General features: G+C 31.1%; 2 protein-coding genes across 2 annotated transcripts; both read left to right on the top strand.

The window, feature by feature from the left end:
• Positions 1–396: 396 nt before the first annotated feature.
• On the top strand, positions 397–11147 carry LOC148274145 (luciferin sulfotransferase-like). The gene is made up of 5 exons (XM_088237571.1): positions 397–593; positions 6280–6376; positions 7537–7717; positions 8892–9012; positions 10759–11147. Exons 1-5 carry the CDS (start codon positions 545–547, stop codon positions 11145–11147), a joined length of 837 nt encoding a protein of 278 aa, XP_088093697.1. The 5' UTR covers positions 397–544.
• Positions 11148–16352: 5205 nt separating this feature from the next.
• Positions 16353–27455, top strand: LOC148274146 (luciferin sulfotransferase-like). Its single transcript, XM_088237566.1, has 5 exons — positions 16353–16755; positions 19582–19658; positions 20056–20250; positions 24033–24186; positions 25451–27455. The coding sequence occupies exons 1-5, from the start codon at positions 16548–16550 to the stop codon at positions 25810–25812; spliced, it is 996 nt and encodes a 331-aa protein (XP_088093692.1). The 5' UTR covers positions 16353–16547; the 3' UTR covers positions 25813–27455.
• Positions 27456–27949: the final 494 nt, after the last annotated feature.

Here is a 27949-nt window from a genome sequence, read left to right on the forward strand (position 1 = left end):
ACATCCAGATCCAAAGGATACAAGCCCGTTAGAACCTGGAGTGCATTCGTAAGTGTGGGTGGCTATGAAAAATAAAATTATCATTTTTTGCAATGAAATGCCACTTTCTTCGCGCTAACAAAGTGTCAATTTAATTATAATTAAGCCATTGCAAATGAAAAGGAAATTCTAAATTGAAAATATTAAAACACCTCTGGATTCCGCATTGACAAAAAATAACTCATTTTACATCAATAAGTTTGAATGTATTTTGACCTTCACGTTGTAGACAGTTTCCTTATAAATGGAAAACCATTTCGATATAAAACAGAAAATATAAATCACTTCTCTCATTCACTAATCGCCTGCGTAAAACAATTGCCAGGAAAAAATAATTAATTACATCATTTGAAAAATGGCCGATTTGAAATTTGAATATGTGACGGATGAATTGGGGAGTATTTTAAATTCGGAATTCATTACGCAATTTCGTTCGGGGTACTTATCGGTTGATGGCACCATAGTGCCGGAATATTTTAAAGAATTCGGTAGTGATATTAAAAGCATGAAAGTTCGCGAAGACGATGTCTGGATTTGTAGTTTTCCTAAATGTGGTAAGTTTGAATTGGTTTTCAACGCAATTTATGTAGCCATCAGAAGGGTGCGGTGAGATTTTAAATTATTGAAGCAGTCACTTGGCACTAGGTTAGTAGGCAAAATACGTACCAACTACTAACACTGTAATTTGAGTTATGTTTGAAATAAGCTATAAAGCAATTGTTTACCATAATTTGACCATAAAAGAGCTATATTTTATTGTTTAATTTTATGATACCAACGGGTCGAGCGATTGAAATGATAAATTTGTTGTTTTAAAACCGTCACAATACATATGAAAAATAAACATGGATTGGTTTGTTAGAACTGCTTCCGCAGAACTTGTAAGATATATTTGCTGTAGTTAATAAAAATAATAGTTAACTTGTAGCTGATTTTATTATACATAAAAAATGTACTGATTGTTTAGAAATCAAATTTTCAGTGAAGCATTGGTTCCTTCCAATCTATGGATGGACCGCGTGCATGGTAACCATGTAGTGCCAGACACACCATAATAATTGCTCCATGGAAAATATGATAAGACATGGTTTTTTAAATGCATATAATATGACAATTATTGTGTGACAAATCACTCTTCAAAAGAGATATTAAAGAATGGATTTTCTATTATTCTTAAAGTTTTAAAATAATTTTACACTATTTTTTTACCTTGACACAAATTTCATCTTCGGGACTGGTCACTGGTTATTACAAATTTGTGAATTTATTTTTTTATTTTTTTTATTTCTGCAGTAAATTACAATGAACATCCCACAATAATTTTCACAAAATATATATTTTTTAAATATGAAATAAGAACTGGTTTGTGTGAGTTCCATATACTCGTATATGACGCAGGACTGCCATTTCTGGGGACCACATATTTAAATATTTCATTTGCGTGAATTTTACATGAAAAGGCTGTGTAAATTTATTAATTTACGTCAAGTATTTATAACGTAATCGTGCCCAAGAAAACATTTTTTAAACACAACTAAAATTTTCTTCTAGTTTATTATTTTTAATTTGAAAATAGTTGGCACATTGACATATTCTTATAATGTGCTCTAATAATAACATACACACAAGTAAAAAAAAAATTTTTCTATTTCAAATATTTTTTTGTAGCCATACATATAAAATTTAATTTTGTGCCGTCGCCTTCTTTCTAAATGAGAGTCTGATATTTTTTTTTTGGTTTTTTCTATTTCAAATTTTCTTATTTTTTTTCCAAAATAATGTGTTTTTTTTCGACAAATAATTTTATAAATAAATATACATGTTATTGTAAAATCATGACGTCGATTTCTGCTCCAAAATCTTCAATTTCTTCCTTTGTTTTTCATACATAGCTTCAATCACAACACGAAGAGTTCCGGATTCGATTTCCACTGATATCACAATAATTTATATTAATTTTTACGTTGGCACTTTTTATCTCGGAGCCGTGTAAACACGTGATAATATAACCACGCGTTGTGCCCCGGTCCCGTGTTTTCCGGACAGCTGGTAAACCACGTTTTTCGAAACGTGGTCTACCAGCTGTTCAAAAAAATGCATTTTATTGACATCTAGTGACCTTTATTAGTACTTTTTCACTGCCGGTAAATTACATGAAAACACAGGACCGGGACACAGTTATTATAATCACGTGTTTATACGACTCCGGGATACAAAGGATAAAAAAGGAGTGAGATCCTGTAGATATATGTGCGAACATTGCAATATGGCTCTCCATAAAGGCCAATGTTGGCAAAACTATCATACAAAAATGACTTATTAATTTTTTTCAAATAAATATGAGAGGTTACGAGAGATTTAACCGAGTATTTTCATAATTATGACACGTTTAAGAAACCCTTCACAAAGCATGAAATTTCACAAAGATGGGCCGGGCACGGTGCTTAAATTTTAAGCCTGATGATGAAATAATAACTACTATTCGTTAAAATAGGGTAATAAATTTGATCAGAAAATACATTCGTTAAAAACGTTTTTTTTATTATAGTGATCTGGTGAGATTCCAATAATTAAAATAGAAACGAAGAAATTATTAAGAGAAATGACATAATTTTAATTCATTGACTTGGAAAATAACCGGCAATCACTATTTACCAATACTAAACAATCAACGTATATATTATGTACAACCGAGGGATAAGCAGTATTCACAATTTTATTTTATTACAATAATCAGGCGTAATATACATATAACATAATATGTGGCCTCCGTGGTATAGTGGTTGAAAACGCTTGACTATGCACGGAAGGTTCCGGGTTCGATTCCCAGTGAGAATATAAAAAATCTGAATGTGATCAAGCTTGGGTAACCATTGTAATTGGGCCTCCTGTAGCTCAATCACAAATAACTATCGATGTGCTTAAAACATGCCAAGCATTTGAGCGATCACAATGAATAAAAATGAACCGCAGTAATCTCTTAGTCAACGCTCGTGTCGATTTGTTTTTTGTTTTCCTCGAAAACAAATACAGTTTATTAGCAAAAAATCGGCGTTTACTATAAACAATAATACAACATATTACATTTGCGAAATAGTAAGGAGTATCTAATACAAAAAAGGGAAAATTAAATTACAATTACTATGGCGACTGCTTTTCTTGACATTTGCCTTGCCAACCGTCGGCTGAATGCAATAAATCGGTAGTCAAATGGCAGAAGGGACCATCTGTAATTTTTAAAAATGTTCAGGAGAGCTGAAATACGGCTCAATTTCAAGACTTAAATCCCCAAACTAAAATATTTTAGTGTTGCTTTTCAATGATGAATTACCATTCTCAATTATTGGGTTTTTTTTCTTTTTTTCTATGTGTATTTACTGAAATATTTCGAAATCTCAAACTGAAATAATTCGAATCGGGATTCGTAGTTTGTGATATTTCTCTATTACCGACAAGTGCGGTCATTGTAATCGAGCTGCAGCGCGAGATCTAATGCATTGTTTGGCGCACCCAGAAGGCGTACGAACGCAAGTCAGATTTCGCCAATTAATATGTCAGTTTGCTGACTTCTACACATAATATGGCCACAGTTTTCTGTACATATCAGCAGCTAAGCAGCTATTTGCTTTGTATTCATAACTTGACATTCGTAATGTTATTTTTTCTGATATTCACAGTCTACATTACGTATTGGGTTAAACAACGCGTAACGTTAGTTCGTTTTTATCCAACAGACCAAAACACAAATCTGCAGAAATAGAGCTTTAAAGTTTTTTTTTTTTACGAAAAAGGCATAAATACTTTCCACAAGTAAGACAAAATTTCTTAAAAAACCTCTTAAATATTTTTGAAAAAATATATTTTTCATTTGAATGTAAATAAAGGCTTTTTCAGAATTCCTGTACACTTAAATCTGATGTGAATCTTTTTTATTTTATTTTATTTAGTTCTATGATTAACATAGTCTAATATATATTTACAACACAATATTTACATATATACTTATTCTAACATTATTTATTTGTATTTTATTTTTATTTTTATTTTATTAGGGAAATCAACAGTTCTACATACATATTTTTAGTAAACAAACAGATATAGTGTATAAACTCAGAACTAATAACAAATTTCCACATAGTATACAAAGTTAGTAAAGAATATATATATTACATATCAAATAAATACATACAATTTATACATATAAAAATGTTATTTTCAAGTACTCAATAATCAAAGATTTTTTAAATATTAATTTTAAGAACATTAAGTTACTGTAAATTGGGCGGGATAAGGACAAAAATGCTTGAAGAGAGGATAAGGAGGGGGGGGGGAGATGTACATATTTATTATTATAATGTCTACTAAGTTACATAATACATTTTTAGTGTAAATTTTAAATCTGACAGAGTGATGTTTGTATAATCTATATTTTTAAATTTTGTATTGTACATTGAAAAAGTCCTACGAAAAAAAGCATTTTTAACATACGATGTTTTACTTATTGGTACATGAAACAGGTGGTACCACTATTATACATTTAATATCCTAATTTATAATATTCACTGTTTCATATGTACATTTTCATTAATTATATTCACTATTTACACTATATATTACCTAATATTTTTCACATGTATACTTTTTACATTTAATTTTAAATATATTTACATTTATTTCATTTTTTATGCTTTCTGGCATTTCCTCAAATAATTGTATTCCCTTGTACATAAGGCAGTTGTGGGACATTGCTTTTGATTTCTTTTCTAGTCTTATATTTTTAAATCCTCTTGTTGCATAGTTATGAAAGAACTCATTATTTTTAGTTTATTTTGAAAATATCTCGGAACTATTCCTTTAAAATTTTTGTTTATTTCATTAGCAACATTGAATTTGATTCTTTGATCAATTGTCATGATATCTAGAAGTTGAATAATTTTCTTAACTTTTGTTCGTCTCCCACATCTTAAATATTATCCTCTTCGCTTTGTTTTGTTTTATTTGGAGTCTCTTTAGATCTCCTTCATTACTTAAATATAAAATACTGGAGCAATGATCAATGTGGGGAACGATAATACTTTTAAATATCAGCAGAGAGGTTTTAATGTCTAATGTATTCCTTATCCTTCCTAACAGGGACACATTCTTTGCGATTTTCTTACTCGTATAGTCTGCATTTTCTGAAAAAGATAATTTAGAGTCAATCCAAACTCCTAGATATTTTATGCTTTCAACATTCTCAAGAACCTCTCCATCTAACTCAACACTGTGATCACTGTTAAAATAGCGTTTCTTACCCATTTTCATACATTTTGTTTTTCCTACATTTAGTTTTAACTTATTTACTTTAAGCCATTTGGAGACTGTTTTCAATTCTGCATTTATTTTCCTTATTACTGAATCATATTCGTAATCAGCTACATAAATTAAAGTATCATCTGCAAAAAGTCGAACTTGGCAATCAGACAATGTTAAAGTCATATCATTTCTGTACAAAATAAACAATAGTGGTCCCAGAACAGATCCTTGTGGAACTCCCAAATCATTTTTTTGTTGTTCCGACGTTTCATTATTAACCTTTGTCATTTGCATGCGATTGTTGAGGTAATTTTCAAACCATTTTATTTCCGTGTTTTGAATACCAATATTTTTTTTATTTTTTAATTATTATATTTCAGTCAATGGTTTTGAACGCTCTTTTGAAATCTAAAAACACTGCAACTACATATTTATTTTTATCGATGTTCTCTTTCCAGTCATCTATAACAATATTAAGGGCCATTTCACATGATTATAAGTTTAAAAAATTGAAACTAATTGAAGCGGGGTGCATCGGACCTTCAAATATAAAAAAAAACGTAAAAATATTAAATTAAAGAAATATAAAAAAATTGTGAATTTAAATACCGATTAGATTCGAAATATATTATATCCAAAATTAAAACTCCGCTAAAAATAAATATCGCATGGTGTCCAATACAATCATCCTTCCCTTTTCACACCTAACGCAAATCGCAGAGTATCTTAATATTTTTTGTTACATGAAGGTAAGACGACCAGTCTCACGCTTCAGACTATGAAATATTTTTCGTGGGAACCTTCTTAAATAAATATTTCATGTCAACCATGTCGGGAATCGAACCCAAAACTTCTTGCATGGTAGGCAAATGCGCTGACCTCTACACCACGAGGCCGACATACAAAGGAAGAATAAAATACTTATGCTGTTAATTTTTATTGTAGGTACAACATGGGCCCAGGAAATGATTTGGTTGATAGCAAATGATTTGGACTTTGAAGGGGCGCAAATTGACCTGCCCCAACGATTTCCCTTTTTAGAGTAAGAATATGTTTGATTATTACATGTTTCAAAAGTTTTTGTAATAATGTTGAATAAATTTTATCCAAGCCAGAGAAAAATTGACACCACTTTTTTTCAACCCAATGATGGCACCAAAAAGAAGTTGACCGAAAATTATGTACATGATTAACTTATTTCTTCTAAATATCATGACAATTGATCAAAGAATCAAGTTCAATGTTGCTAATGATATAAACAAAATTATTAAAGGAATAGTTCCGAGGTAATTTTCAAAATAAACAAAAAAATAATGAGTTCTTTCATAACTATGCAACAAGAGGATCTAAAAATATAAGACTGGAAAAGAAATGTCCCAGAACTGCCTTATGTTCAAGGGAATACAATTATTTGAGGAAATGCCAGAAAGCATAAAAAATGAAATAAATGTAAATATATATAAAATTAAATGTAAAAAGTATATATGTGAAAAATATTAGGTAATATATAGTGTAAATAGTGAATATAATTAATGAAAATGTACATATGAAACAGTGAATATTATAAATTAGGATATTAAGTGTATAATAGTGATAAACAATGTTAGAATAAGTATAGATGTAAATATTGTGTTGTAAATATATATTAGACTTTGTTAATCATAGAACTAAATAAAAAATAAATAAAATAAATAATTTCTGATGTAAAGGCTACCAGATTGCGAAGAGCTTCTTCACGCAGATTTTTTTTTATTTAGCAAAGAGATCAGGGATGCAATTATGAATCTTTTAATCCTCTAGGGAGTAGTTAATTTAGAGATATTTATTTTTTCCATGCGGATAATTTTAGCTTTATATAATGACCACCCTGATGTTTAAACGACAAATGGTGTATAAAACTGCTTCAAAAACGGTAATAAACTAATACGGTTTGGTCAGTTCAACTTAATTATGTGTTTTGGGTAATGCTTAGGGTCGTAATAATGTTTGAAATGAAAATCATCATGTTTTATTTCGCATATTCATAGTTTTAGACGTTTTATCATCAGTGTGGCCACATAAGAAGAAATAATTAGTTGCATGGAAAAAATAAATATCCCCAGATTAACCACTCTCTACGGGATAGATATGATTCATAATTGCACCCTAGATGCGGAGTACGGTTTGTGGTGGACAAGCATCAATTTCTTCTTTCTTTTTCAGGCATACGCCGCTTTTCGACTACAGGGAAATTTCAGCAAGAATACCTGAATTTCAAGTTCCCAAGTTTGTTACTGACTCGGTTGGATTTATTGATAATATGGAATGTCCAAGGTTTATCAAGACTCATTTACCGTATTCGCTTCTTCCTGAACAAATATGGAACAATTCAAAGCACCCTAAGGTAGGGACAAATTCGCTTTAAAATAAACGCGCCGTGAAAAGAAAAAATAAAAAAATTATATAAGAATTAACGCTGTGGTCAAAAAAATCACTAAATTTTATTTAATTTTGTTTATTAAGAAAAACAACAGCAATACAAAAAAATATACACAACATTATAAAAAAAACACAAAATAAAGCCAAATCAGTTTTCCACATAAATACAATTATAAAAATCCAGTTCAGTTATATATAATTCATAGAAGTGCATGTGTGCGAGTTTTTTTTTGTGTGAGGATGCGTGTGTAAAAAAGTGGAGTGTGGTTTAGGTAGGTATGTGAATATGTGTGTGATTGTATATGGGTGTGAGGGTAGGTTTAGGGACAGGGTCAGTGTGTATTTGATATGAGTGAATAGAAACAATTTAAATTTATAATGTAAAAATATTAATTTTTTTTAAAACGAAACATATTTTTTTTCAAATAATAGTTTTTTAATTTTGGTTTTGGTTTTGTGTTATTAAAATTTTGTATCTCTTACCGACTTTTCTATGTCTACCGGTTTCGAGACGTACTCGTCTCTTTGTCAGGACACCAATTAAACCAATATGCAAAACCCACGATACACTTTCATTGTAGTACAAAAATATATAATCAGCACGAAATGCATTTTAATAAGCAACACTTACATGCACTGATTAGGTTTAGTAAATATATTTTATGTTGTGGGAGTATTAGTTGAAAATGGAGAGAGGGAATGAAGGGAGGGGCGTGAATTTAATTGGTATAGGCCCTATACTATAGGGTGATCATTACACTGGAACATCGTGTAATGGGCTATATTGAAAGGTTGGTTGATTGAATTGATCAAAAGAACATTTTTTTTTAAAGCTTTCCGAATGTGAAATATTTCCATATTATTTACTTTTAACCCTTTATGATTTGTATGTAAGATTTTATCTCCTGTATTGTTATTAAAGTAATGTCTAAAATTAATATATATTATTCAGCAAATAATTTTGTACAAAATGCAAAATATGAAGGTTATATAGGGGGTTTTGCGTGTTGGTTTGATTGGTTTCCTGACAAAGAGACGGGTACGTCTTGAAACTGGTAGGCATAGAAAAGTCTGTATGTGGTTTTATTCAAATACTTATTGCCATTTAGTAAAATATTTATAATTTGATTTACATTTAGATTATTTACGTAAGCAGAGATGCTAAGGATTGCCTGATATCATATTTCCACCACTGTAAACTGATGGAGGGGTATAAAGGAAGTTTTGACGATTTCTTCAAGCTGTTTATAGGTGGAAGAGGTAGGTATCTTTTTATTTAATGGAAAATAAATTACTTATGTTTTTTACAGTTTGCTCTGCTTTTTAACCGTGGAAATGACAAATTCAAACATTTTGAATATTTTCACTACGCTTTTATCAATATGTATCTTTTTTGGATAATCCCGTGTACGTTGGATTCGTTCCGACGTTTCAGCTACCATTGCAGGAGCTATCTTAAGGGTAGACTGTGGGTTTTGTAGAAAAAAATGTGTGTTTCTGTATAAGTAATTTGTATTTTATTTTAGAAATAATAGACGAGTGATACTTTGATTGTTGTTGGCCTCGTGGTGTAATGGTCAGCTCGTTTGCCTACCATGCAAGAGGTCTCGGGTTCAATTCCCTGCTTGGTTGATATGAAATATTTATGTAAAAGGGTGTTTTCACACTAAAATATTTCATAGTCCCTGCAATGGTACCTGGAGCGTAAGACTATTTTACCTTTATGTAACAAAATGGATCGAGATATGCTGTGATTGGTGTACCAATCTAGTGCTCTATGCACCATTAGGTGCGGAAAGGGAATTATAATGATGATGATACTTTGATCCACAAATTTGGAATATATCCAGTAACCTGTTTCATTGCTTTCGCGACATCTTCGAGACTGGTCCGGTCCTATTACTGTCGCAGTCAGCAGTAGGCAAATTCCGTGTCATTTTTGTAGCGCGTTTACCCTGAATTTGGCTCCTGCAATGGTTACCAAAACGTCGGAACGAATCAAACTTACACAGGATTACCAAAAAAGATACATATTGATTTTATAATGTTTTTGTGACGGAAAAATACTGTCAATAGGGATAAGTTTTGCCTGAGGATATTATGCCGAATCAAAAGTGGAATGGTTTTTCTATTCATTTTAGGCGAAAGGCGTTTTTAAAATAAATATTTTATGTCAACCATACCAGGAATTGAACTGGAGACCTCTTGCATGGTAGGCAAATGCCCTGACCAATACACCATGAGGCCGACTTCAGGCTTTGCCTATAGTCCTTGAAATGTAACATGATTAGAATGACAGTTGTCAGAAAAAGTGACGACATAACTTTGTAGTAACGTCAAAGGAGTTATTTATATTGACACACGAAAAATCATTTGTATCTGGCGTGTTATTTTATTTTTTTAATACAATGCTTGAAACATAAATCAACATAAATATATAAAATCAGCTTTAAAACTAAAAGAAAACTAAAATAAACCTAATTATTAACGACGTTCTTACAAGGTTACATCATTTTGCAAAAACGTTAGAGATGGGACAAATTGATCGAATAAAAAAAATATTCGTTTGATGTTGTTCATGGGAAAAGTATAAATGTCTCATTGTTAACAATTATGTTAAACACACAATAATAGGCTTGTTTTTTATATCAATTTTCGGAAACAGAGTTTCATGATTGCATGAAATAACTGGCAAAATCGATTTGATCAGTGATCAGTAATTTCCCATCACTGATGAATCTCACCCGTAGCAATAAAAGTTTCAGCTTTTTAACTTCACAAATATCATTGGATTGAAAAATGGAAGAAGTATGTGTAGTGACCACATAATGTGTACTGAAACCAGCCAATGACAGATCAAAAGCACTGTAAATGCTTAGACTTCCATTTTCCCTTCTCCAAAATGTCCTCCATTTTTATTGCAATGTTATTTATTACTAGTATGGGATGATGAAGCTTTTGTTTACTTTTGATATTTTAATATATAAAATATTTTCATTTGTACAGTTTGCTTTGCACCATTTTGGCCGCACATCCTCGGATTCTGGGAAAGAAGAAATCAACCCAACATGCTCTTCTTGAAATATGAAGACATGAAAGCGGATCTTCCGTCAGTCATCAGGACTGTATCCAAGTTCTTGGGGAAGGACTATAAAGACGATCAGATAAAGAAACTGACCGACCACCTCAGCTTCGAAAGCATGAAGAAGAACCCAGCTGTCAATTACGAACCAGTGATTGAGATGAATAAGAAATATGGGCTTATTAATGCTGATGGAAGCTTCATGAGGTCTGGTAAAGTTGGCGATTCGAAAGCCCACATGACAGAAGACCAGTTAAAAGAAACACATCTATGGAGTAAAGAGTTTGTTAAAGGAACAGGGTTCAAAATTTAAAAGTAGTTGTACTAGAGTAGAAATACATCATCATCATTCCATTTCCGCTCCCTAGTTGGAACATATTGTATCCACAAAGAGCCTCTGTGCATTTCTATCGGCTGCCAACTCCTTTGCATCCTCCCAAATCATCTTCTCGTCCCAAAGTTCTGATATAAACTGCCGACAAACAGTCAGCAGTGGACGTCACGGACGTCGATAATCAAATGCTTTGTAAAGTTGGCAAGCGTGGTTAAGGCTCTCAAAAGGCATCCGCAGTATATGGCCTAGCCAACCGTATCACCTCCGCTTGATGACAGTCACCGGAGTTTGCTGCGTCTGTTCTCTTATTACTTCATTCCGCACAAAGTCAAACCACCGTACACCCAAGATTCTTCTGAGACACTTATTCTCAAAACTCAATATTTTGCTATTTTGGGCCAGTAACGTTCCACGATTCGCATCCGTGGAGGAGAATAGGTATTATGCAGGCGTTATACGGCGTCACGTAAATGCTTTGAGATGTTCTTAAAACTAGAATCTTGAATTGCACGATATTTTTGAGAAAATAACATGGTATAATTTATTTTTAATTTATCATACCCAAATAGATTTTTATAAATGGTAGTTTTCTTGATAGTATTCGACCACTATATGATATGGCTAAATCTAATATTAGTACTTGCGCCGAAGTTCTGATGTCGTTTCATCCCAAGTGGTCCCCGTGAGTTTGCGTAATAAATTGTTTCTCGCACATATCTTTTGCTTAGTTTGCACGCAGCGCTCCTTTTACGTTATCGTTCTATCAAGGATAACTCCAAGGTATTTCAGTGTTTTGCAGTGTTCTATTTTATTTTCTATTAATTCTAAGTTCAGCGCAAAATCCTCGGGTGAAATGCAGAAAGTTGTGTTTTTCTCGGGTTTGGCTTCAAATTATTTTCCAAAAAGTAGAACGAATTCTCCTCAACCATCCGAAATGTGTCCTCCTGGGCAGCCACGGCTGTGTCGTCTGCATGAATTAATTGTTCGGTTTTTAAACCAGTGGAAACTTGGTCGTTTGTATAAATATTGTAGAGAATCGATGCAAGAACTCTTCCCTGAGGTAGTCAATTTTTTTTAGTTCAATAAATAGTAAAAATTTAAAAAAATCTCGAATTGATCCATCCAGCATTACTATAATTTAAGTGTACTATTTTAATGTGTAAAAAGAGGTTCCTGTGTTATTGAATCAAATCTTTCACACGATTCTACACATTTTCTGCCCCATGTAATACGAACTTAACTCCTTTAGGGAAGATTTATTATTTGGCATGAAGCTCCCTATAATGTAGATCTTTTTTGCATTGAAACATAATGTTATATCGTTCGTGTGATTAAGCATAGGATGTTATATTATTTAAGATATTTTAAAATATTACATTTTAATCAAGAAGATAACGTACATAATTAAAAAGGTATAATTCGCAGTCATCTGTAATATAAACTTTAAACGTTAGTTAATATTTATGTTTCATCATCATTCCCTTTATGCCACCAATGGTGCATAGGGCACTGTATTAGTACACTAATTGCAGCGTGTCTTAATCGTTTTTGTTACATGAAGGTAAGATGATCAGTATTACACTTCAAGTGCTAGTCCTGGGTCCCGTTTACAATGAGAAGTAAACGAAGTTATATTCAATTATCTAAATAAGGAAATATGTACATTTGTATGAGTAGTTTAAAAAAATCTCCCTCAGTAACCTGTAATTACACACTTTTTTTATACTAGGGTGTTAATAATAATTTTAAAATAAATATCTCATGTAAATCATGCCGGAAATTGAACCCGAGAAATCTTACGTGGTAGACAACCGCGCTGATATTTTACAACGAGGCGAACGGTTTTTAATTTTATTTGTTGGACCTTTATTTATGATTGCATTCTGTTTTTTTTATTTTGTCAGAAATGTCTAAATAAAAAAATCGTTATAACGGTAACAGTGTGATACAACGTAAATATGCAGTTACACGTTTAAAAGGAAAGGCGGTCTGACTTTTCTTCATACAAACGTATTCCCGTATTTTTTCCCTGGATTATGGGACCAGAGCAATGATAAATAATGGCACCATAGACATTTACCATAAGCGTGTATGAATTGTTCTGCTTTTTTAATAAATGATTTCTTTTGGGAGCTAGAACCATCCAAAAATCCAAAAAAGCGTGAAAAAGTTTTATCTGCCATCTTCGGGCGTATGTACACAAATATGATGATCAATTTCTGTAAAACATTTTTTAACTCAGTATTTTTGTCTCTCAGTAAATACATTTATGTTATTTTCTTAAGTAAACCTTTCCTTTTATTTCTTTCTTATTTTATTTTCATTTTTTAATAGGAACATTTAATTTTTTTATTATTTTAGTTTTTTCTGCAGATATTAATTGAAATTTTCGATTTACTTTGTTTTATTTTTATCTTGTTTTGATTACATTTATAAGCACATACTATTTATATATGTATATATATTTTTCCTTTGTTTTAAATATACTCAAGTAAATGGCTATTCTTTCATTTTAATTGTACAATTTTTCTCTATTTTCTTACTTTAAAAAAATACTTTTTTAACCATTTTACCTTTTCTTCGTAGTTTTTTCTTTTCTATCTTTTTAACAACATTTTTCAAAGCATCAAAAACAAAATAATATACGTTCATTATTTTATATGTATACAGTATTATGTCTGTACTCTTTTATTTGATTATTAATTAAAACTAATGTCTGAGCACCCGATGACAAACAATTATTCAAAAGTTTATCAGAACAAAATATGTGTTGATACTTTGTTTTCTTTTTATAATGTATTAAAAAATGTGTGTATTTTATTGAATGAACACTCTAAGAAAAAAAAAACGGAATAGTTAATAATACAAAAAAATATTCTGGTACTTTTTCTTGAAAAAAATATCCAAATCGCTTCAGTTTTGGGGTGCGGAAAACGGGACTGGAAAACATCAATTTTGTCGATTTTAGTTATGCAAATTTAGTCTGACGTGAAGCTCTATTTTTCGCACTGTGTCGGAGAAGCATTAGCGAGAAAGTGTCAGAAAAATAATGATCAAATTAATATTCATCAAAATTGTTTGGCATCGCGTATTCTCTTAAAAGCAAATATTGTATAAGTAATCGTATAGTTGTTTGGCCGGATACCAGATATCCGGTGTTCGAATTTCTCTCATAGTTTAAAACAAGATTTTAAATGGGCATAAAATATTTTTAATGATCACGTATCTATCAATGAGTTTCATATCCATATGGTGTTTAAGTTTATTTATTAAATAATTTAAAATGTTTCGGGTAGTTTCACCCCTTGCCCTTTACTTTTTCACGAAAACATATTTTTAATTAAAAAACTTTTTTGTCAAATAATTTTTCTTGAGTGTATACTGAAAACTGATTATATAGGTATGTCAATAAGCCAATTTTTCAAATAATGAGGATTACTTTCCTTTTTTACAAACATGGTCGATATCAATAAACCAATTTATTTAGTAAGTGGTGTTGATTTTATGAATTTTTCGCAGTTTAATGTATATTAGGTATCCGCGAGCTACTGTTCGGATATTGTATACGGTATCCGTCTGGATAGTAAAATAAGGCCGGATACCGGATCGTTACCAGATATACGGTTCGTTTCTAATTTGTATGTTTTCAGCTTAATCATAGATTGTGAATATTTATATTTGATAGATATTTTTAAAGTGAAAACCTTTCCTAAAAGGTAATAAGTTTAATTTTATATTTTTAAAATGTGTTTTAGTACTACTTATTAATAAGGTGATTTAATATATTATATGATTTTATATAGTTTGTAAATATAACCTGTTTGCAAAACTTTTTTAATATTTGAAATGTACTTAATTGTGAGTTTATGTTTTGATTATGTGATGCAAAAAATAAATAAAATTGAAAATTGTTAAGTGAATATTCATTTACGATACAAGTACCTATACAATCTAGACATCCTTTTTTACTTATCCAAATATAATTATAATCATCATCAAACCATAATTCACACCTATGCATAGGGCTCTGCACCAGTAGAGTACATGGGGTGCAACTCGATCGGAAGGTAAGGTGATCAGTCTTATGATTCAGATGCCAGTCTAGAGACAGTGAAATATTACAACCATTTGATAAATAAATCATCATCATCATCTTTCCCTATCTTCACCTAATGGTGCATAGGGCACTGCACTGTTACACCAATCGCAGCGTATCTTGATCATTTTTGATACATGAAGGTAAGATGATCAGTCTTACGCTTTAGGTACCAATCCAGGGACTATGAAATATTTTAGTGTTAAAACATCCTATTAAGTAAATATTTTATATTAACCCTTTCGGGAATCGAACCCGAGACCTCTTGCATGGTAGGCAAATGCGCTGACCATTACACTACGAGGCCGACAAGTATAAATAATATAATTATAAATAAATACTTCATCCTAACCCTTCTAGGAATCGAACCTAGGACCTGAAGTAAGGTAAGCAAACACGCTACCACTCCACTATGTAGTGGAAGTTTTACCACTCGATTATCTTTTTCAGGATTTTTACTTGAGAGTAGCCATCGAGTCGAAAACACTTGTCAAGGCTTCTGGTTTTATTTCACATACAAAACTGTATTCTACGAGAATGAGAGAATACGTGGTCTGACTTTTCTTCATCCAAACATATTCCTGTATTTTCTCCGTATTTCTGTGGATTACGTGTCTCTATCGTTTTGCTTTTTTGATAAATAATTGTTTCTTGTGGTAGCTAAAACAATGCAAAAACCCTTTAAAAAGCCTAGTTTTATCTGCCATTTCCAGACGTACGGTATACTAATCTGATAAATCATTTTTTAAATAAAGGAAAAGGTATTGAGACCAAAATTTAATTTTGATACTCTTTTCAAAAAAAAAAACCAATAGGCTCAGTATTTGGGGTGCGGAAAACCTGTCAACGAAACCTCGATTTTAATTTGGGGACAATCAGTCCGGCGAATCTGTTAGAGAGTGTCAGAAAAACTATTTTCAAACAACTATTCGTCAAACTTGTCCGCCATTTAAAAAATGATGTAATCATGAATAAGTGATACATCTCCCGGCTTATTACTGCAGTCATGTAAGTGTAGGAACTAACTTGTCTATTGGAAAGTTGTCTAAGTTGAAACGGAAAGTGGAGAGCATAAAAACAGGAAATGCACTCCAGCGAATGCAGTCGCTTGCATGCACTTTCTGTGCCATAATATAATAAATTATTTCTAAGTCATTTGTAATTTGAAGCCAGCGAGGTGAGGTACTCCGTAAAAAAATTAAGTACCTACCCGACTACAAATTTCAAAAATCCGCCCTCAACAGCCATAAATATTTTATCTTTGCACTTATTCGTTTTTCAAAATGAGGCCGCAAACTGTGCTCACGTATTCTGATGTCGTAGGAGAGACGGGGGAAAGATTGGACAGATTGTTTCAAAAGAAAAACTGCCTTATTGAAATAAATCCTGGAAAAGTTTTGCTCCCGCAGCCATTTCAGAAAATTGGCCAAGACATTTTGGACCTCACGGTCTTCGAAAGTGATGTATGGCTCTGTTCGTATCCGAGAACTGGTAAGTAAAATATTAATTTATAAATGTATAAATTATTTTTTAATAATGGGTGCATAGAATAGTTCAAAGGGGGCGTAGAATCATATTTGAGTACATCGGACTGTGTCAAAAATCCCCCCACTCCGCCCCACTTTCACCACGCATATATTTAAAGTCATTGCGTAATGTTGCCAGATAGCGAAAAATATAACCATAACACAAATGTGAGATAATATAATATATTATTTTATATTTAAAAAAAAGCAATTTGTTAATTTTTACAAAATTGTATTGTACACACGGAAACATTGATTGACACAACAGAGTAGATAAGTAAAGGGTCATCTAATTAATGAACTTTGAACTTAAAAAAATAAAGCTAATTTTATTTTACATAAAACGGATATTTTTATGTCATGTTAAATAATATTTGATGTTTTAAAGATAATGTCGGTCAAATGTTCACCGAGGCGTCTAATTAATCCAAGAGATCCAATTTTTTATTAGTTCTCTCATTAGATGAGCAAAGTAGCGTAAAAAATTCGACTACCCTGGTAACACTAACAAAACGTCCATTTTGTTTTCTTTGACAATCTGACAGATGGAGAAATAATTCAATTTTTAAGTAATGCATTTGCTACTTACACATGAAATGTAAACCTATCCTGTTTCTTTAACATCTCAGCAGTATTTCTAAACTTTAAACTCCTTTAAGAGTAGTTTAGTCGCCTTCTGTTTGATGCGCGTATGCGGTTTCTGGACTATTCTTGTTCTATGATTGGATGTTAACATAAATAGTACTGTCCGTTTATTTCCAAATTAAAAAATGAGCACAAAAAGTCATAAACAAAAGTAAAGGTTATACGGCGTTCGAAAGAAAATTCTCTGTTCTACATGATGTTGTTGTTTTTGCGTTGTATGCATAATTTTATTTTATTACAAGCCATCAAAATGCAATGCTACGTTGACAAAAGTGTGAATTTTATTGTAATATAATGGTAATGTAATTATTTAGATAGTTGTACAAATAAAATTTGAACACCTAGTTATACCTTAACTAATAAACGGTATATATACAAAAATAGTTTCAAAAACAAAACATTGTTTTAAAATCCAGACGCTTTGACTAATAATTAGTTAATAATAATTACAATACGTATATGCTTTTATTTATAATTTTTATCAGTGACCGGGTTCTGTCGTGACCGACATCGTCAGACTTGCGGTATTTCCTTCTCAAAGGGGTTATCCTCTCTGTTGCGACAAGTTTAAATTTAAGTTTTGTTTGAATTTACATAATAAAAACAGATGTAAAATACATAGTTTTATAAAGTTTTATAATAAAAATGTATTTGAATTACATGTATTTAAATTTTATGAAAACTATAACAGGAGCTGCTGGTTGGTAGTTCCTTTGAAAGCCATGTCCCCGGGCCCAGGGGTAATTAAGTGATTCTCTGAAAGCAAAATTTCTGGCAGTCAATTCTTATCAAATAGTGTTATTTTACAAACAATCAAATTTACAAAAAAGTTATAACAAGAATAGAAATCTTAATGGGTACAATAATGTGGAATAAACTTGTGTTATAACGGGTATTTACGAGTACAATACCTGGGTTGGTATTTCAAACGCTCTCGCGGCTGTATTATCTCGTGTATTTTCATACAAAACACACGAGAAAAACTGTTTTTTCGTGCCGTGAGAGTGGATCCGCACTCACTCCTGTAGTTCAATCACAAATAACTATCGACGTGCTTAAAAACATGCTAAACATTTGAGCGATCACAATAAACAATAATGAACATGCTTAAGTTATCGCAGTCATAAGTCAACGCGTGTGTAATCTCTAAGGTTTGTTTTCGGTTTTCCTCGTAAATAAATACACTTTGTTGGCGAAAAATCAGCGTTTACTATAAAAAAAATATACAATATATTGCATTTGCAAAATAGTAAGGAGTATCTAATACAAAAAACGAAAATTAAGTTACAATTACTATGGCGACTGCTTTTCTTGACATTTGGCTTGCCAACCGCCGCTCGCCGGCTAAATGCAATAAATAGTATGATAAATAATAAATAACCAAATGAAAATAGCAGTTTTTGAACATTTTACATATTTACACCGGTGAAATTCAAATATGTGATTGCGCAGCAGGATTATACGTCGTGAAACGCAAATATTTTGACATTTAATATTAGGTGTTCACGAGTGTTGTATTATAATCGCGAAAACGATAAACAACCGTGGTGAAAAATTGTTATCACGTCACTAATTAGCACGTCGATAGTTATTTGTGATTGAGCTACTGGGGTGGTATTCAGAACGCAAAAGCGCGCGTAGAAAACGCATTTTAACGCGTATTAACGTACTAAATACACGCTTGCAGAGCGATCTCTTCGCGCGCAATTCTGTTCAGAATACCAGCCGTGATCGTTTAATATTATTTTATCGGGGCAATTCATTAAGCGCTTTATTTCTGAAATTTCACGTTTATTTCATTTTTGACCATTGCTGTGAGTGTGAAGGAATTTAACACATAAATTTGTTGTCTCCAACCATTCTGACGATGCCGGTCACGGCGAAACCCGGTCACTGGTAATAATTATAAATAAAAATTGGAATAAAATTATAAACGTATTTTTATTATTATTATTATTAACTTGCAGTTCTACTAAGAAATGTCGGTAGCAAAACTAAACCGCTATTTTTTTAAAAAGTTTTATTTATTTTAACAAATAAATAATATATATATATATATATATACACACATGTATATATATCTTTTCTCTTGTTACTCTCAACTGGTGGTGATTTTTACAAATTTGTTTATTTGTTTGTTATTTAGGATCGACATGGGCTCAAGAAATGGTTTGGCTTATTGGTCATGACTTAGACTACGAAGGTGCGAAAAGCTTACAACAGGTAATTCACTGTCAGGCTACATAAACAGTCAACAGTTATGATTTTGGTCTGCCCTCCGGGCCTATTTTGGTTTGCCCGTCGGGCTAAAGGCCAACACACAAACTTTTTTTATTTGTTAGGGAAAACAAAGGCATTACAATATTTAAAACATTAACCCTTTTATCCAGTGTATTTTTTAATCATTTATACAACTAAGTACATTTATTTTTTTGCGAATGTTGGTTTATTAAATTACACATAAAAGTTCGTTTTATTTGACAGCAGGCTTCTGGCTGATTAGTCTGTTTTGTAGCTAATTCCTGTTGATCTTTTAGGCCATAAGCCCTTACTGAGAATCGTATTCGTTAAATAATAATTTAAGGGCCTTACAAATGATGTTTTCTTTCTGGTACATAAGATCCGTTGTCCCTTACTGGAACTGACCGGAGTCATGATTGATCACCACGAACAGTGGCACAACGAGTCCATCAAGGGAACTTCCGTGGACCTAGTTCGGTACAACATCCCCCACCCTCGCTATATACGGACTCACCTTCCCTGGGAACTCACCCCTATGGACATCGCCAGGGATGATGACAGCGTGAAAGCTAAGGTAAAAAATACTTCTCTAACTCTCCTAATGTGTATGTACAGGTAACCCCCGTACAATGTGGTAAATAGGTTTTAAGAAAATACCATGTTGTGTGAAACTGTGTTAGGCTCCAAACAAAATCAAATAGTTTTTTGTTAAACTTTATTTATTTATTTGTCCCTATTACTTGGTAACTTGTTTAAAAAAAAAAATTAAACATATACATATTTTCATAAAATATTCCCAAGGAGTTTTTGAGAAAAAAAACTCATTTAGGGACATGCAGATAACAATATTTATTTACAGTCGTATTTATATTTTCAACTATAATATAATTTACAAAACTAGAATAAAAATTATGATATATTATAAATCAACAACTTATCGAAAAATATAATAATTATTGAAAATTTATCTTCTTTATTCAAAGCTATTATGAGTATAAAAAAGTACATATTGTTTATAATATAAAGCAAAAAGCATGAGGTATTAAGTAAAACAATGTTCTTCAATACATATTTTTCTGGAATAGTCGCAAAACATTTTCGAATTTTTCAAACCACCCTTTGCGTGTCACAAAATCTGGACAGACAGAAGATTTTAAATTTTCTTTAAGGTATTATTCAGAGGTTTTCGTTAATTTCCTGTCCAATAGCGTCTTTTATTGACAGCAATCATCAATCCAAATACTGAGTGCCTTTTCCACTTTTTCAGTTATCGGAGTGCGCTCCGAGATACAAAGTTTGTTGATATAGAAGATTCTACACTCACAGAACCTCTAATTTTATATTCATTTTTCTTGACGGTTTGAATCAATTAGAGTTTTTGAAATGTATGACACTTTTTCACCTTTCACAACGCGATCTAAAATGTGTATTTTCACATCAAAAGAAACAATTTTTTTCTTCAACTTTGTTTCAACTATGTTGTGAGAAGTGGTGTTGTAGGAAGGTTTTTGCTATTTTTAAATAGTGTTAAAACAAAACCGAGTTAATCAAGACCGGGTTACAAAAGGGTTACCTGTATTATGCTTTTAAGGTAGGGTGACAAATTAATATGTTTTAGTGTAGACTATGCAAATAAAATATCACATGAAAAATTACAACTGTACCTACCAAATGCGTGCGGTGAGGTTTTCGATTAGGGAAGAAAATATTTGGTACTAGGTACATACATATGTAAAATTTGTGCCTTCTAATATCACAGAAATTCAAATTAAGTGCTTTGAAATAAACTAAAAAGCAATTTTATGACAAAATTTCAGCATTAAAGAGTTATATTTAATAGTTTAATATTTTAATTCCATCGTTTCAACCGATTTATCTGCTAAATTTGCTTTAAAACCGTTACTATACATGGAAGATAAACCTGGATAGGATTTTCCAAATTGGTTCCACACATACTAAAGATCTCTATTTGCGCATGCGCGGACTTGTGAAATTATGTACTGAACTAAAACACTTAAGCAGTTCCATATTCCAGAATCAGACAGAGCGCAGTGTATTTTATACCAGTCCGCGCATAACTGCGCAGTCGAAAGGTTGTGTGTGGGGTTGTTGCAATTATTAATGAATGAACATCGATCCTATCTCAGATCACTACGATTAAAACAATAAACGAATTCAAAATATTTCTTGCAGTTATTTAAAAGATTAGAAGCTGATTTTATTAAATAAAAAAATACATATACTGATTATTTAGAAATCATTTTTTTTGGGAAGCATCGCTTCCATTGAATATATGAACGGCTCGCGCATGGTACCTTCTGCACATCAGCAGGGAAGTTAGTACAAGAATCAAAGAGCCCGTTCATATTTATTTTTATTTTTTTATGCTTTATTAAGTTAGTTCATAACATCTCAATTTTACTTTTTACAACATTATAAAAACACATTTTCAAATATTTATTTATTATATTTTTTATTTGCATTTTAGAATAGACATAACTTATAAATACAAAAAAAAAAATACATTAACACAAAAAAAATCCCCATAGGCATGGCCTGTTTGTGGGTATATATTTTATTTTAAATTGAAATAAAGTCTACTGGAAGAATACGATAGATATCAAAAGGTTGAAAAAAAATCAATGCTAATATTAGAACACAATTTTTTTGTCGCTAAAAATAAGAAAATTATAATAAAAGTATACGCTATTAATTTTAAAAAGTAGCTATTTAAATCTGCTTTTTTATCCAAAATTTCAACAAAAATTTAAATCGAAACAAATTCATATGATCATATTGTCCTTATGAAATGCATTAAACAGTTTTGGAGTCATAAAAAATGAGTGACTTTGCCCGAGACTTAATTTATAGTAACGGATTTCACGTGAACTATTTAATCTTTGTCTAGATCTATTAATTTTTTAGGAAATAAATTTTGGTGCATAAAAACCTGTTTTAGAATAAAAAACTGTCATGTCAACCTGGTCGGGAATGGATCCTGGGACCTTTTGCATAAGAGGCAAATGCGCTGATCATTAGACCATAAGTCGTTCTGCTTCACTTACTTTTTTTACCCGTGGAAATTGTAAAACCTTTGCCTTAATTCGTTTTTTTTCTACGGAAATCACAAATTCCTTTCCTTTCTATATACCAATATTGAATATTATACGAATGGTTGGGCTGGCTACACTTCTTGGATTTTTCAGATCAACGCTACATATTTTTTTTCTTACCTTGATATAGGAAATAAAGAACATTTAGGTACATATTATTGGGTAATCGAGACAATGAAACAAATATGGAGTTTGTTTATTTATTCGGTTTTCAAAGAATGAAGAAATAATTTGTAATATACTGAAATATTGAAAATAAAAAAGAAACGTATTTTTCATCAATAACATGCAAACACTAATAAAATACGTATTTAAATAAAATGAACAACGTTAATGATTGAAATTTAAATAAAATTAACAATGTAAATAAAATTATTGTAAAAAATAACTCATTAATTTAAAATGCATCCTATATATAGAAGTAAACACCAATAAAATACACAAATAAACATTTAAATAAAACTTACAATATAAATTATTAAAATTAATATAAACAATTCATTCATTAATTTAAAACTAATATATAAAATAAATAAAATACTTTGTATTGTTTTCATGATAAATCAAGGATTCCTAAAAAAAAAAAATATAAATAATTTTGACAAACAAAAAACCTACAGACACAGAATATTTTATTCGGATATTCTATTAAAGAGGCTGATATTTTTTGTGACAATGTATGTAAATTTAGGTAAAAAATTATGGAAATTTTAACATATTTTTTCATTTCGTTTCTATTACATTTATTATATTGAACATAATTTAAATTATTGTATTAAGTGTAAACAATTTTTTTGGTGTGTGCGTGAGTTTCTTACACTAATATACAAAGAAATTGGCAATATATGTGTACATACTGTTTGTTTACCTAATAAAATAAATAAAATTTAAAAAATGAACAAAATCGGTTTAGTTCTGAGGTGCGGAAAACGGGACAACGAAATCACGATTTTGTCAATTTTAGTTACGCATAATCAGTCCGCCATACTTCTTTCGCGCAGTGTCAGGGAGGTATTTGCGAGAGGGTGTCAAAAAAAATGTTTAAAAAAAAGAAGTTATATTAATCACAATGCATACTCTCTTAAAGATCAATCGTGTTAATTCAAGCTTTATCATAATTACGTTAACATTAAAAATTTATAATTATTTTTTTTAATTGATATTGTGTGTCAACGGATAAAAATCGGACTGTGTGATAATAAATAATTAAATGGTGTTATTGTCAAAATATTTATTTTTCCAGATTATTTATACGGCAAGGAATCCAAAGGACATGTGTGTATCCTTTTATCATTATTGTACCCTCGTACACAATTTAAAAGGATCATTTGATGAATTTTGCGAACTGTTTTTGGAAGGAAATGTCCCCGTTGGTCCTGTGTGGAATCATATTCTAGGTAATTAATAAATTAACTTTATCTATAGTCTATTTATCAACTCTTTAAAGACTGTGAAAATAAGAAAACTAAATCTTTTGCGCGCGGTGATGTAACATTGTGTTACCACAGAAAAAGGAATATTCTAAAGTTCAGACATTTGAAAAAAAAAACATGGAGACATACAGTTTAATAATTCCTCTTCCATAATTTATTAAAATAAAAGGATAATTTAGCCCTATTATAGCAAAATTAATTTAAAATCATAAATACGCAGGTCATATTATTACCGGTATATTACTGCCGATAACCGACTGAATCCCTTTCACACAAACACCGGCCACAGAACAGCGTCTCTTCCTTTCTTGTTAGGAATTCTATCTGCGTGCTCTCCCTTATACATATTTATAGCTATATTGGCGGACATTCATTCTTCGCACAGCAAGGATTAAATTATTATTTTTTGATTCAGCTAGTTCAACAAATTTTATTTTTCAAATCCGGTGTGAAAATTACAATTTGAAGATTACAAACAATACGTCTTCATCGTTTAAAAAAGTAAGAGAGATATATCAAGTCTTGTATCGTACGTAGACTCATGTGACATCACAGCCACACAAGAGTTAAAAACGTTATACTTACATTAGTTAACTACAGAGACACAGTTTATAGTGACAAAAGCAGGAACGACCCATGTTTATTCCCATGGGCGAATCGTTCAAATAAGCGATTATGTACAGCTTACCATTATATTTGACTATCGATAATATTTTTCATAGTAACTATGTTTATGGGAAAATAAATTAAATAATTGTTATTTATTATAAATTACCACCACCACCACCATTTTTTAGAACTTGTGACGTAGTTCATTTTTATTTGAACCATTTTTTTCATATATTTTCGAGAAACTTCGCGATACAACTAAATGCTCTAATTTTTCCCGCGTGTAAGAAAACATTTTTTATATGTAACTTCCCGTAACGCTAAACCTCATTCAAAGAAAAACAGGGTCCTAAAATTTACTGTACAAAAATATATAATTTTGTACGATGGGTTACCCAAAGAAATGAAAATAATATTAAAATATTTAATGTCAATTTTGAAAAATATGTTCTTGATCAATTATCATTGATGAAAATAAAATCTTTATGTTATTTGTCCTTAATATCTTATGAACTAACGAAATAAAGCATTTTATAAAAATATTTTGTGGAAGGTGTATTTTCGCCCTCTTCCGGACATCTTTTTACTGATAGTTGATACTAATTCATGATGTTTTTAGGATACTGGGCCAGGAGAAACGATCCAAATATGCTATTTCTCAAATTCGAAGAAATGAAGAAAGATCTTCCCGGGGTGGTTCGCAAAACCGCCAATTTCCTTGGAAAAACGATGACGGACGGTCAAGTCGAGACGCTGTGCGACCATCTCTCATTCAAAAACATGAAAAACAACAGGGCCGTCAATCTGGAACCGATTATAGAAAGATCCAACGGAAAAGCATATCTGGAAAATACTAAACTGAGATTTATCAGAAAAGGGGAGATAGGCGATTGGAAAAATTACATGTCAGATGAGGTGGCGCAGAGGTTTGACGAATGGGCTGAAGAAAACTTGAAAGGAACAGGATTATCTTTTGAGTGATTTAAATTGACGTTTTGAAATTACGACTAAGGTGGGAATAATCGAATTAAAATAATCGACATTTTCGATCATTAAAAAGATCGAGACATCTCGAAATGCTTACAATTAATCGAGTTCACTCGTACTAATCAGAAAAATAATCGAGATATGTCGAGTGGATTCATTCGAAATGGTTTTCCGAGACAATCGAGATATGAATTCGGACTTGACGTTTCAAGACAATCGAAATATGATTTCGGACTTGACATTTCGAGACAATCGAAATATGATTTCGGACTTGACATTTCGAGACAATCGAAATATGATTTCGGACTTGACATTTCGGGACAATCGAAACATTAATTCGGAATGAATTTCGAGATAATTGAGATATGAATTCGGACATGACGTTTCAAAAGCAATGATCATTAATTTTAATGATTTTTCGGAAGTGAAAATATCATTCGTGTTCAATAAAATTTAAGTATGTTATGGTAAAAAAAATGTTGCTATGGGTTCATATTTATAATATAAAGGGACTTACCTGAGCTGATTAAGATGTGGGTAAACATTCACCACTTTTAACATTTTTGTGTGTCGTATTATTAGCGCTATGATTTAAATTTTATTTTGAAATTACTATAAGTGTGACATATTAAGTTCACGTCTGTTTGTTTGTTTCCTTGAAATAGAATAACTATCACAACGTTAAATATTATTGGTTGATTTCGGTGAACTAGTGACGTCATTCAAATAAGTTCGTTTTTATCAAAACAATTTATTTCATACGTTTTCAAGAAATTTACAATTTATTGCTCCAATTTTTACTGTGCGTAATAAAATACGTTTTATACCCAATTTCCCGTAGGCCTGAATTTCCTAATTATTATTTTGAGGTACTTTTTTATTACACATGTATATGTTTACCCCCCCCCCCCCCACTCCCTTCAAATGTCAGAATTTTTTTTATGGCCGTTTTATGACATTTCACGGTAAAAAATCGATTAATTCGATGTTTGAATCCGATTATTTGCATGTCTCGAATGCTTGTTTTTCGATTATTTCCACCATTAATTACGACTGTCTTCTTCTTTCTGATACTGTGCCTGGGCTGTTGGTGCCGGCTTTTGGTGAGAGGGAAATAATATGATAGTCTTGATATGTTTTTTGTGGAATCTACAAACATTTGGTCTACAAACATTTGAACATACTCAAAATATTGTTGATTTAACCAAGGGTTATGAGAAGTATAAAAACTGAAAAGTATTTTCAGGCATCGACGAGCAGGTGAAATATTTTTTCCAGATTAATCTTAATCAGACCAAAAAAAGTTTAGCTCTTTAACTTAAAAAGTCGGCACATTGATGGAGAGTTGAGGAAATGTAAATTATAAAACTTTAGCAGAGCTGTAAATGTTACACATCATGAAAAATGGTCAGTTAAACCAGCTAATAACAAGCCATAAGCCTAGACTTTCATATTTCATTCTCAAAATATTTTCCCTCTCTGATGCAAGAAATGTCGACATTTTTAAAAGGATTATATAACTAATATATTTAGTAATGATAATTATAGTAACAGTTAAATAGGTAACACTATTTAGGCAGTACAAAGTAAAATAAAAAACGTTGTTTACCTTATTCAAACCTGAATATTGAAATAAATTAAGTTATTCATTTATTAGTCGTAGGTACCTATCCGATATAATATTATTTATAACCATAATTTGAACATTCCTAAAGTAAGAAATGAATATAATATGTGCCTACCTACCTAAATTAACGAAGTAACCATTATTAAATTAAGAATCTACAATATTATAAAAATAATAAATAAACAAAATAAAATTATTTTGCAAAAATACATGTGTTAGTAGTTATTTCCGTAGGGTAATCCTTTGATTATTGTTAAATTAATTACATCTTCTACCATAGCAACGTCAACAGAATACGAAGAAAATGGACCACGCATATATATATATATATATATAAATTAAATAATGGTATGATTGACATTAATTAAATGTTAAGATTAAGGAACTCGAATCACTGGAAGTGGCACGGTGGGATAAACCTGTTAGAAGTCTGTACCTATAAAATGCCTTTACAAAAAATGGAAAGGTAACTCCTAAAGAAAACCCCTGGAAAAGGCGATGGGA

This window comes from Micrasema longulum, unplaced genomic scaffold (assembly GCF_059751315.1).
Source record: "Micrasema longulum isolate JH-2025_06_02 unplaced genomic scaffold, ASM5975131v1 h1tg001739l, whole genome shotgun sequence".
Lineage (NCBI taxonomy): Eukaryota > Metazoa > Arthropoda > Insecta > Trichoptera > Brachycentridae > Micrasema > Micrasema longulum.

Bases quoted from the DNA above. Each gene is read 5' to 3' on its own strand.
- LOC148274146 (XM_088237566.1), top strand. From the start codon at position 16,548: ATGAGGCCGCAAACTGTGCTCACGTATTCTGATGTCGTAGGAGAGACG. The intron at 19,659-20,055 runs GTAATTCACTGT...CTGGTACATAAG, and splicing joins GTGCGAAAAGCTTACAACAG to ATCCGTTGTCCCTTACTGGA. The intron at 20,251-24,032 runs GTAAAAAATACT...TTATTTTTCCAG, and splicing joins ATGACAGCGTGAAAGCTAAG to ATTATTTATACGGCAAGGAA.
- LOC148274145 (XM_088237571.1), top strand. From the start codon at position 545: ATGAAAGTTCGCGAAGACGATGTCTGGATTTGTAGTTTTCCTAAATGT. The intron at 594-6,279 runs GTAAGTTTGAAT...TTTTTATTGTAG, and splicing joins TTGTAGTTTTCCTAAATGTG to GTACAACATGGGCCCAGGAA. The intron at 9,013-10,758 runs GTAGGTATCTTT...TCATTTGTACAG, and splicing joins GCTGTTTATAGGTGGAAGAG to TTTGCTTTGCACCATTTTGG.